This window comes from Aotus nancymaae, unplaced genomic scaffold (genome assembly GCF_030222135.1).
Source record: "Aotus nancymaae isolate 86718 unplaced genomic scaffold, 86718_ANA_hifiasm-v0.15.2.pri h1tg000003l, whole genome shotgun sequence".
NCBI classification, from domain to species: domain Eukaryota; kingdom Metazoa; phylum Chordata; class Mammalia; order Primates; family Aotidae; genus Aotus; species Aotus nancymaae.
In genome coordinates, this window is record NW_026988414.1 from 36,596,828 (window position 1) to 36,609,260 (window position 12,433).

The window sequence follows — 12,433 nt, forward strand, 5'->3', positions numbered from 1 at the left end:
TAGACTTCCCGCAGGTCTCCTTTCTGGGGAAGGGGCTCAGTGCACCTCAAATGAAGGAAGCGAATTTTAAGGCTTTTCAATCGGTGGGCACTGAAGTGAACTGACCCACTGATTATAAGACTAGAATTTGTAATATCAAGGGCTTACGAATGTCCGGCAGGGCAATGGCTGGGCACTGTTCTCTCTATTCCTTTCCCCATGTCAGGCAATTACACTTACTGTGTTTAGTACAGTAATGCATAATGACATTTCAGTCAATGCTGACCACATATACCATGGTAGCCCCAAGAGATATGATACCATACTTTTACTATTTTTCTGTTTAGATCGGTTTATATATATAAATGTTTACCATTGTATTACAATCACCGACAGCATTCAGTACAGTGACCTGCTGTGCACGTTTGTGCCTAGGAGCAACAGGCTATACTACATAGCCTTGGTGCATAGTAAGCTACAGCATTTAGGTTGGTGTGAGTACACTCTCTGATGTTTGCACAACGAAATCACCTAATAACACATTTCTTTTTTTTTATTTTTATTTTTGAAACGGAGTCCCGCTCTGTCACCCGGGCTGGAGTGCAGTGGCACTATCTGGGCTCACTGCAACCTCCACCTTCTGGGTTCAAGTGATTCTCCTGCCTCAGCCTCCTGAGTAGCTGGGATTACAGGCGCCCACCAACACACCCAGCTAATATTTGCATTTTTAGTAGAGACGGGGTTCCACCATGTTAAGCAGGCTGATCCTGAACTCCTGACCTCAGGTGATCCGCCCACCTTGGTCTTCCAAAGTGCTGGGATGACAGGCATGAGCCACTGCGCCTGGCCACCACTACTCCGTCTTTTAACTTGTTTCTTTATATTGAAAATAGCTTATAGTTGACAAGATGCAGCTGGGTCTTTTTTTCTTTTCATCCAGTCTGACAATGTCTGCCTTTTAATTTGTATTAATACTATTTATAATTTATACTTGAAAACATTATTTTCTTTTTTTCTTTTTTTTTGTGAGATGGAGTCTTACTCTGTTTCGCAGGCTGGGGGTTCACTGCAACTTCCGCCTCCTAGGTTCAAGCTTCTCCTGCCTGAGGTTCCCCTCACCCACCCAGTAGCTGGGATTATAGGTGGGCACTACCATGCCCGGCTAAGTTTTGTATTTTTAGTAGAGCTGGGGTTTCTCCATGTTGACCAGGTTGGTCTTGAACTCCTGATCTCAGATGATCCACCTGCGTCAGCCTCCCAAAGTGCTGTGATTACAGGCGTGAGCTGCTGTGGCTGACCCAATAACATGGTTTTCAAATTTGTATGGAATAAATACAAAAATTTACCAAGTGTTAGATCTTAAACTAAGCCATAATAAATTCCTGAAAATAGAAAAAGTTTGGCCAAATTTCCTGAACACAATGTAATAAAACTAAAACTAAATAACAAAAGACTAAAAAGTTTTGAACCATCTAGAAAATAAAAAAAAAAATCCCTTCTATAGCACTGAAAGGCAAAATCAAAACACGTTCAGATATGAATAACAATCTGAATACTCTGCAGGCCAGGCGTGGTGCCTCACACCTGTAATCCTAGCACTTTGGGAAGCCAAGGCAGGTGAATTGCTTAAGAACAGGAGTTCGAGATGAACAATGTAGAGGGACCCTGTGTCTCACAAAATAAAAAAATTACAAAAATTAGCCAGATGTGGTGGCACATGCCTGTAGCCCCAGCTCCTCAGGAGGCTGAGATGGGAGGATCACTTGATCACAGGAGGTGAAGCCTACAGTGAGCTGTGACTGTGCCACTGCACTCCAGCCTGGGCAACAGAGCAAGACCCTGTCTCAAAAACAAACAAACAAACAAACAAACAAACAAACAAACAAACAAACTCCGTAATTGTTAAGAGTGTGGAGCATGGGCTTGAAGTCATGTGGCCCATGTTCGGTTTCTGGCTCTGCTGCCCACAGAGACTGTGGTTCTGGTCTGGGAGCTTGGGTTTCTCCATGTCTGTTTTCTTGTCTGTAAAATGGAGGTAATAATACTTATCTTAGAATTTTTTGTTTGTTTGTTTGTTTTTAGAGATGGTTTCTTGCTATGGTGCCCAGGCTGGAACGCAGAAGCTCATGCAGCCTTGAATTCCTGGGCTCAGATGATTGTGCTGCCTCTGCCTCCCAAGTAGCTAGAACTACAGGTGAGTGCCATGGCACCTGGTTTAGAGGCTTTTTTTTTTCTTAAAGAGTGAGATGCATTTTAAAAGCAGCCTTTAAATGCTGCTTGTTTTCACGTATGTAATAGTTCACAGTCACAATTTTGATTGTAAAAAGGTAACGTTCTCTATTTAGAGCAAACCCGAATTCTACTGCTGGTAGAAAACTTAACTTACACATTCAAGGAAACTCAGATCGACTTCAGTTTGTTTAGGATAAATTCAGAATCTTTCCTGGCTCCTCTCTACACCTTTGAGTCGTAGCATATAGACTCGGATGCTTAGGCAGGTGCATCCATCTGGCTGAGCCTGAGTCACACGCCTTCACACAATCACCCAGAAACAGAACACAGGTCCAGGAGCAGTGGCTCACACCTGTAATCCCAGCACTTTGGGAGGCCGAGGCAGGCAGATCACCTGAGGTCAGGAGTTCAAGACCAACCTAGCCAATATGGTGAAACCCCGTCTCTACTAAAAATACAAAAAATTAACCGGGCATGGTGATTTGGGCCTGTAGTCTCAGCTACTCAGGAGGCTGAGGTACAGGATTACTTGAACCCAGGAGGTGGAGGTTGCAGTGAGCTGAGATTGTGCCACTGCACTCCAGCCTGGCAACAGAGAGAGACTCTGTCTCAAAAAAAATCCAAAAAACAATAGAACCAAGGAAATTTCCCACACCCCCAAAACCCCCAAGCTGGCAGAGTTAGACAGGGTCTTTTACATTCAAATAGAGACTCTACCACATGCTGAAAAGTCAGAAACCAGCCATTGTCAATCGTTATCTCCATTCTTAAAAGGGGAAATTTTGTTTCTGTCCTAAGTCTGTTTCCCCAGAACCTGCTGCACCCCATGACTCAGCCCCTTCTCAGTGTCTAAGCTCTTACATCATTATGAATTATTTCCCAAACTAGTTTACGAAACAAACTATGGTTTAAGCCCTCCAGTCTTTGGCTCTTCATTGGCAGAGGTTTTTGGAATAAAAAGTCACTGTGATAGCCGGTGAGTGAAAGGCCATGACAACTAGAAAAGTGGAGTAAAGAAAATGGCAGAAAGTCTCCTTATTTTATCCTGTTATGCTCTCTTTACTACTGTACTCAGAAAATAAATGGGATGCAGCCAAATATATATTTAGAGGAAAATAAGCAGCATGATAAATATGGACATAGGTTTTCAGTTAGATCTGGGTTCTGCTTTTTTTTTTTTTTTTTGAGATAGAGTCTTGCTCTGTCACCCAGGCTGAAGTATAGTGATACGATCTTGGCTCACTGCAGCCTCTGCCTCCTGGGTTCAAGCAATTCTCTTGCCTCAGCCTCCCAAGTAGCTGGGATTACAGGCGCATGCCACCATGCCCAGCTAATTTTTGTATTTTTAGTAGAGACAGCGTTTCACCATGTTGACCAGGCTGGTCTTGAACTCCTGACCTCATGATCCACCTGCCTTGGCCTCCCAAAGTGCTGGGATTACAGGCATGAGCCACTGAGCTTAGCCTGCTCCACTCTTAATCAGATGTGTGACCTTGGAGAAGTTATTCAATTTTCTGAAGCCTCAGTTACATCAACTGTAAATGGTTTTAATATTAGTAATACTATTTGCCTCATAGAGAGGTTGTGTGAATTTCATAAGATACTTCCTTTAAAGCACATGGTACTATACTTATGTGACAGGAATCCTTACACAGTCTTGAGGAAGTGATCCAGGAAAATTCTTGGCCATTCTTGGTCATTTGTCACAGGTAATTCTTTCAGTGGGAACTGTCAATAAGAGTGTGACACACAAGGCTCAAGCTGTTTTAGTCTCATGAGATAACAGATGTGAGATATAACAGAGCACGGGCTATTTGCTAGATTTGTAATATTCTAGTCCTGTTAATGTATATAGCAACTTAACCACTCGGTGCTCCAAATGGGAAAGAAAAACTAGTTAGTTGTTATCTCTAGCAATCTTGGATAAACAGGATGAAGGTAGGAAGGTGGAAAGAAGAGAAGTAGCCACCAGGTCATGTCCATAGAGCTAAGCTGCCTCTGACTGTACCCTCTTCTTCTTCTTCTTTTTTTTTTTGAGATAGAGTCTCGCTCTTTCACTCAGGCTAGAGAGCAGTGTGGCGAGATCTCAGCTCACTGTAACCTCCACCTCCCGGGTTCAAGCGATTCTCCTTCCTCAGCCTTCTGAGTAGCTGGGATTACAGGCATGTGCCACCATGCCTGTTTATTTTATTTTTGTATTTTTAGTAGAGACAAGGTTTCACCATGTTGGTCAGGCTGGTCTCAAACTCCTGACTTTGTGATCTGCCCGCCTCAGCTTCCCAAAGTGCTGGGATTACAGGCATGAGGCACCGCACCCGGCCTTTTTTTTTTTTTTTTGATACAGAGCCTCACTCTGTTGCCCAGGCTGGAGTGCAGTGGTGTGATCTCAGTTCACTGCAACCTCTGCCCCCTGGGTTCATGTGATTCTCCTGCCTCGGCCTCCTGAGTAGCTAGGACTACAGGTGTGGGCTACCATGCCTGGCTTATTATTGTATTTTTAGTAGAGACCAGGTTTTGCCATGTTGGCCAGGCCAAACTCCTGACTTCAAGTGATCTGCCCACTTCAGCCTCCCAAAGTGCTAGGATTACAGGCATGAACCACCACACCTGGCCTTCTATTAGACCTTTGAGAAATAGATGATTCTGATAGTAGTTACAGGTTCCAAAGTATAGAAAGTCTACCGTATTTTTTTAAAGACATCAGAATGAGCCTGATTCCAAAACCTGAAAAATACAGCAAATAAAAAACTATAGTGCAATATTATTTTTGAATATAAACACCAAAATTCTAAACAAATATCAGCAAATTGAGTCTAGCAGTATATTATTAGAGTAACATATCATGATCAAATAAAACTTATTTCAAGGGTATAAGAATGGTTTAATATCAAGAAATATATTCAAGCCGGGTGTAATGACTCACACCTGTAATCCCAGCACCTTGGGAGATTGAAGTGGAAAAATTGCTTGAACCCAGGAGTTCAAAATCAGCCTGGACAACATAATGGTACCTCATCTGTACAGAAAAATTTAAAAAAACTAGCTGGGCATAGTGGCATGTGCTGATAGTCCCAGCTATTTGGAAGGCTGAAGCAGGAGAATTGCTTAACCCCAGGAGTTGGAGGTTGCGGTAAGCTGTGATTGCACCACCACACTCCAACCAGGATGACAGAGTGAGACTGTCTCAGTGGAAAAAGAAAAGAAAAAAAAGAAATATATTCACAATATTAATAAGTCAAATAAAAATATACTGTAAATGGATGCTGAAATATATTTTATATAATTGGGTATTTATTACTACATTTAAAAAAACTCTTATTTTTCCATAGCAGAATAAAGAGAAGCCCCTTGAAACTAACAGTAAAACATGTTACACTTAAAGTAAACATGTCATGCTTCACATAAAACAATGGACACACCCCTATTAAAATCCAGAACACAACAAGGTTTCTTTCTTGCTGTCCCCGCTGCTATTCAGTATTGTTCTGGAACTTCTAGCCAATACTAAAGCAACAGGAAGAAATAAGAGGTATCTTATCTCTTTGAAAAAGAAAGAGCATACATGGTTGATCCTGCCAGAAAAAGAGAAAATAAAAGAAAAGAAAAAGAGCAAAATTTTTATTATGGCTTCTCCCTGGAAAAACCTCAGAAAATCCAATAAATATAAATTAACATGAAATTTAAAAATGAGAGCCAGGGGATCCAAAAAAATTTTTTTAAATCAATCACTTTATCAATAACCAGTTGGAATATGTCATGGGGGAAACATTTATAACAGCAATCACAACAACAAAATCACCCAATATGGACTTATTCACAGACATGTGACCAAATCCATTTTATCATGAGGACTCTGCCCTGCTCACACGTGGCCAGACTGGGCCATGGTAGGAAGAACACAAATACTCGCCATGAGGAGGTGTGCCTGCTTCGGGACAGCCTCCTGCTGTTGAAGAAGGTGAGCTGGATCTAGATGTCTACCTTCCCCCTATGCCCCCTCCTTTTGGGGCCAGAGCCCAGTCCTCCACTTCAGAGCCAGCAAAGCCTGGGCAGAAGGAAGATTCTGCAATAGCTTGAACTAGTGCACTGCAGTTCTGCTCTAGGCTCTGAGCTAGAAGAGTGCCAGCAAGAATGGGGGACAAGAAGGGGCAGGGGACCCAGACTGCTTTCTTGGGTTGCAGAGAGCTGAGGAATTCTCAGGGAGCTGGGTGGAGGCACTGGCAAATGTGGGCTTGATAAAGGTCTGTGAGAGGAAGATGGAGAGGAATTGAGGAGGCTGAGCAAGGTCAGGAAGGAGCATTCAGTGGAACATGGTCCAAAGGGTTAAGCTGAGAGCCCTTTCTCCAACATAGGTGGTGCAACTGACTGAGTGCTCTCCTTGCTGTCACCCTGGCCTGCTGTGATGGGTACCTTCTTTTTGCTCCACTTCCTTCCTTATTTCTACTCTCTGCCCTACTCTCTGCCCCAGAAGGCTGACCTGTATGACTACCACCACAGGCTCCCTGGTCCTTGGGTTTTCAATTGGGTTCCCAGTGGGAGCTGTGGGATGAGACCCAAGGGAGAGAAGCAACGCCTTCTCCGTTGGGCTTAGAGGTCAGGGGTGCTAACAGCTCCACTTTGAGGCCCGGCGTGTTGTACCATGTCTTGTGGTTTCCCTACATCCTGCCCACACCTTTGTAAGTAGCCCCTTTATTAAACTTTCCTCCAATTCTTCCTGATTTGGGTGGACCATTCGTTTTCCTGCTGGGACCCTGACATAAATGGTTAGCCACCGCCCTCCTCCTCCTCCTCCTTCTCCTCCTCCTCTTCTTCCTCCTCCTCCTCCTTCTTTTCTTCTTCTTCTTCTTCGTCTCACTCTGTTGCCCAGGCTGAGGGCAGCGGCATGATCTTGGCTCACAGCAGCCTCGACCTCCCAGGCTTAAGCAATTCTCCCGCCTCAGCCTCCCAAGTAGCTGGGACCACAGGCACATGCCACTATGCCTGGCTAATTTTTGTAGTTTTTATAGAGATGCGGCTTCGCCATGGTGCCCAGGCTGGTCTCGAACCCCTGGGCTCAAGTGATCCGCCTGCCTCGGCCTCCCATAGTACTGGGATTACAGGCATGAGTTATTGCACCCGGCCTAAGTGGTTATGCTTCTGTTTGGCAAAGCAACTGCTTGCATCTGCAGTGGAGTTCAGTGGGAGATTGGTCTGGAGAAGACAGGGGAGGTGGGTCCTTAGAAAAAGACCACACCCCCTGATTACCTGGTGGGTTCTGGCCACGATGGGACTTCCACCTGTGAACCTTTAGGTGGGGAAGTACCACCCAGTAGACAACATCCCAAATATGAAACTGTTTCCCTGAACTTCTCCGCACAGGGCAGTGAGGTAACCACCTCCCCGCCCATGGCAGACAGAGGAGGGACCTTGCACTGATTACATAGAGAGAGAGATACATACAGAGAAGGCTCTAGAAGACTTCTGCACTCATTCATAGAGGCAGGGAGAGGAAAGTGTGGGATTTTTTTTCCTTTGTTTAAATTTCCAAGTATTTGGGGGAATATGTACTTGTTACTTTATAATGAAAAAACAATACAGTGAACTTCATTTTGGAATAATGTAAGAGTGGGTGGAGCCAGGGGACAGAGACAACATGGTGAAAAGCACTTCCTGAACCGTCCTAGAAAGTGAGCTGGCGGGCTGTGTCAGTCACTTTTAAGATTCTCGGTGCTCTTTGGACCTGTTTGCTGAGACCCACCCCAGCCCGCCTAGTCTTGGGCCTGTTTCACTCTGCCCACTCCCTGGTGTCTACCTTCATGGTGACCTCCTGCAAGGCCAGTTCTATTTCTGAGAAGTACAAATCCTGCCCAGCTGCCTCATGCCAGGGAAAGCCCGGACCTAGCCTCTGGCTGTGGTTCACCCTGCCTCCCTGTGTGACCACAGCTAATCTGTGTGCTCTGGGTTTCCCTCTGTGTGCACCATGGAAATCCACCCTCCGGCCCCAAGATTGCCGGACTGTGGAAAGGACTGGCTTATCCCTGGGAATGACCCCTCGGCCTTCACTTTCCCTCCCAAAGGCCCTACCTCCTAATACCATCACTTTGGGGGTTAGGATTTCAACATAGGAATTTGGGGCAGGGGGCACACAAATCTTCAGACTGTCGTAGAGCTGGCTCTGGATCTAGGTGTATAGGAGGCAAGAAGAATCTTCCTCAAGTTGGCTTGCTTCTTTTTTTTCTTTGAGATGGAGTCTTGCTCTGTTACCCAGGCTGGAGTGCAGTGGCACGGTCTCAGCTCACTGCAACCTCTGCCTCCCAGCTTCAAGTGATTCTTGAGCTTCAGCCTGCTGAGTGGCTGGGATTATAGGCATGCGCCACCACACCCTCCTGATTTTTGTATTTTTAGTAGAGATGGGGTCAAGCTGGTCTCAAACTCCTGGCCTCAAGTGATCTGCCTGCCTTGGCTGCCCAAAGTGTGAGATTATAAGTATGAGCCATTGTGCCCTGACCCCAATCACTATTCTCAAAGTTTTTATGATTGTATCTCCAGAACAGGATCAGCCTTTAGATCTTTCTTTCCCTTCCTATACCTCCATCCCCACCCCCACCCAAGTACCCTTCTCATTTCTCTTCAATTCCAGCCCATCAAACATAAACTTCTTTCAAAGAATTTTTTAATTGTTATTACTTTTTAGGGACAGGGTCTTGCTCTGTTGCCCAGGCTGGAGTGCAGTGCAGTGGCATGGTCATAGCTCACTGTAATAACCTTGAACTCCTGGGCTCAACTGATCCTCTTGTCTCAGCCTCCTAAGTAGCTGGGACTACAGGTACACACCACCATATTTTTTGAGGTGGGTTCTTGCTATGTTGACCAAGCTGGAAACGTCTACTTTTCTAATAAAACATCTTGTCAGTCCTGGCTGTTGTCCTATCCTGATGAGAAAAGACCTCTATGGTAGACTGTATTATTCAGAATACTTGCTGTCCTTCCTGCAACCCACACATAAACACCATGGGAAGACTGTGCATCCCCATCCTTCGAACTCTGGAGTGGCCCTGTGACTTGCTTTGGCCAGTAAAATGTGGGAAGAAATGACAGTGTCACTTCTGAGCACAGACTTCAGGGCCAGCTTGTGGTCCTCTCTGTCTCTTTTCTCCCCTTTGTGAGGATACTGGAATGGGTCTGGAGAGAAGATAGTATCAGGTGTGGCAGCTGACCCGCAATGGACATGTGAAGGGAACAAAACAGAAGTCTCTGTTATAAGCCACTGAAGTTTTGGGGACTTAGCCTAAGCTGTACCACTTCCCTGGTCCTCCATCAGCTGGCCCTCCATCTCCATGTTCCCATGGTCTCTCTGCCCCAAGGGTGTCCTGGAACTGGAACATCAGGACCAGCACAGTGGGGAGAACTGCCTAGTATGCTCCCGGGTCTTAGAAGGCCTGAAGCTCTCTCTGTCCTAAAGGCTGAAAGCTGGGGTCTTTGTGTTTGACCCTCTGTCACTGCCTGCCCTCTAGGCTGACCAACTGTGTCCTAGCTGACCTGCTCTCCCAGGGCCCTTGGCTTGGGATAATAGCACCCCATGACTTCTTTTTTTTTTGAGACAGGGTCTCACTTTGTCTCAGGTGTGAGACAGGTTGGTATGCAGTGGTGCAATCTCGGCTCACTGCAACCTCCACCTCCCAGGTTCAAGCGATTCTCCAGCCTCCTGAGTAGATGGGACCACAGGCCTGTGCCACCATGCCCAGTTAGTTTCCATGACTTCTTATCCCAGAGCAAAGGACACAGCTCACCCAAGGGTGATCAGTGGTTTCATTTTTGAATGTCGACATTGCTTAGAAGCATGCATGATCATATAAAAATTATTTTTATTAAAATAAAAAAGCTTTCCAGTATATTGCATTGAAGACATTTATACAGAAAAAAGGCAATTGCAACAAACATGCTACATCAGCACTGATATATTCTGAAAGCTTTAAGTGCCCATTTTTCAGCAACATTTTGGTATAATACACATATCCCTATGTTTTCAGAGGGTACATATAATACTGAAAAAATACTTCATGTAAAATCTAAGTTCATGTGCATATACACAAGAAGTATTACATCAAGTAGCTTATTTCAAACTGTGAAACACATTCAAAGTATTCAATTTCTTAGACAACATGCAAACATTTTAATACTGACACTTTTAAATATATAAACCACAATTCTTTATACTTCTATATCAAAAAAGAAAGTCAGACAGAACACTTATCTACATTGTACATATCATAAAAAGCAAATGTGTTTTCATGAACGGAAAGTACTGGGTTAACACATGATTGTCATTTTACAAATATGGCTATTCACCTTCTTCATAATAAAATAGAAATATAAAGTACTATTTACATGAACTACTCATTTTTCACTTTTTGGCAATTATATAAGTAGCAGCAATTGGTTTAAAGATTGATGTTTAAAAACTCTACATTTAACTCGGATGACTATCGAAGAATATATATCTGGTTAATATAAAAATTGCATAATGCAAGATGTTTTGATGCAATGTCACTTCTCCCTTTCACAAAAGTCATAGACACTAATCCATGATTAGTGAGCCTGTCGTTTACAACATATAATTATACGAATGTCATTTAATCGCTTGCTTTTGAATAACACAATAGTTGGGGTTCTGAATTAAATTTCTGTAATTTAGTGCAAATTTTCCTAATAATTTACATAATAATTTCAAAGATGCTTTATTTATATTTCATATTCTGTAATGGCAGTGGCTCTTCACTGGGACCCCTAGCTTCTAGATAGAGTAGGTAATTATCTGTAAACAAAACAAATGCAACGGGAACCTTAATACTTCAAAATGAATTCTGAAATGAAGTTCGTGAACCTGATAGTAAAGTGAGTTATCTTTCTAAAAAGTGGTCATCTGATTTCCCATTGATAAGCTTGTTTTAGAGTGGGGGACCCATCTGATGAGCAAATGTAAAGCATACGGCAGTGGTCTACCGAAAGAGACATCCTCTTTTCATTAGTATTTGGAACAACACATTTTAACATTTGCAAAAACAAAACAAAAATCCTACTAATATTGGCAAATTAAAAAAAAAAATACTGTGTGGTGAATAGAGGTGACATGTGCTTTTCCTTGGCCACTATTCAACTACGAACCAGCAGTCGTGAATGTCTTTCTCAAGGCAGGAGAGTGAGGTGGAGGAGCATTCCGTGCTTTCCATGGGCAGTCAGTTATATGTCCAGAGCAAGTGCAAGGCAAGGCCCAGGCTGAGGGGAAGGAGGAAGGAGTGGCAAAAAGGTCTGGCTCTGACACTGGCCGATGGCACACTGCTGGAGACCTGTACCTGGGAAATGATGAGGGCAGAGAGAGGGACATGGGACGCCAAAGTTGGGCTGTCAGAGTTGATAAGGGACTCAATCTTCTCAGCTTCTTTATTGCAGGCTTCAATCTGTGAGGAGAAACAAGATTCTTTTAATATAAAACCACAGTACCCATGAAAAGGTCAAGCCAGAAAATTCCACAAATATCCTAAAAGTAGTGTGGCTTCAGAGAGCATTTACTTTCTCTTTGACCTTTTGTTCTTATCAAAAGTAACATTTTACTATAGTGTGGTGGCTCATGCCTATAATCCTAGCACTTTGGGAGGCCAACGACAGCTTGAACCCAGGAATTTAAGACTAGCCTGGGGAATGTAGCAAGACTCCATCTCAAAGGGCAGGGCAGGGCAGGGCAGGGCAGGGCATAATCCACAATGCTATTATCCTAATCAGTCACTGTTTTTCATTTTCCACTCCTGTTACCCATACCTCTTACTGACATTTAGACTTTATCCTTACATGGTTAAGTAGGGTCACAGGGAATACAATTTCAATGTCCCTTGAAACATGAAAATGAAAACAGTCGGACTAGACAGGCTTCCTTGTGAAGTGATTCACAGACTGCTTGCATTCGTTCCCTTCCCTTGAGCTCTCATGCCTTTGATGTTGAAACTTGGGTTTACATGAGTGGAGTTCTATATGTCTCTAGACTGATGAAGAAACACTGGAGCCCACAAGACCATTTCTGATGGGATCTTCCTCTGCAGTCTGGAGTCTATTCTGGCTTTATCACTGCATGACCTGCACCAGTTCCTTCCCCGGTTTGGGCCTCAGCTGCCTTGTCTGTACAGTGAGTGGACTGGAGACAGTGATTTCTCGGACCTCTTCTAGCTGTGCACACTCCCAGTTGCTGTAT

The 12,433-nt window shown here is 43.9% G+C and overlaps 1 protein-coding gene across 5 annotated transcripts in view; it reads right to left on the reverse strand.

The window, feature by feature from the left end:
• Nucleotides 1–10,038: 10,038 nt before the first annotated feature.
• RECK (reversion inducing cysteine rich protein with kazal motifs) overlaps nt 10,039–12,433 on the reverse strand; it is a 92,373-nt gene continuing 89,978 nt past the window's right edge. For all 5 annotated transcript variants that reach the window (XM_064380051.1, XM_064380059.1, XM_064380063.1 and 2 more), the window contains one exon: nt 10,039–11,648. In XM_064380051.1, the coding sequence (XP_064236121.1) occupies nt 11,427–11,648 (222 nt within the window). In that variant the 3' untranslated portion in view covers nt 10,039–11,426. The remainder of the gene's footprint in view (nt 11,649–12,433) is intronic.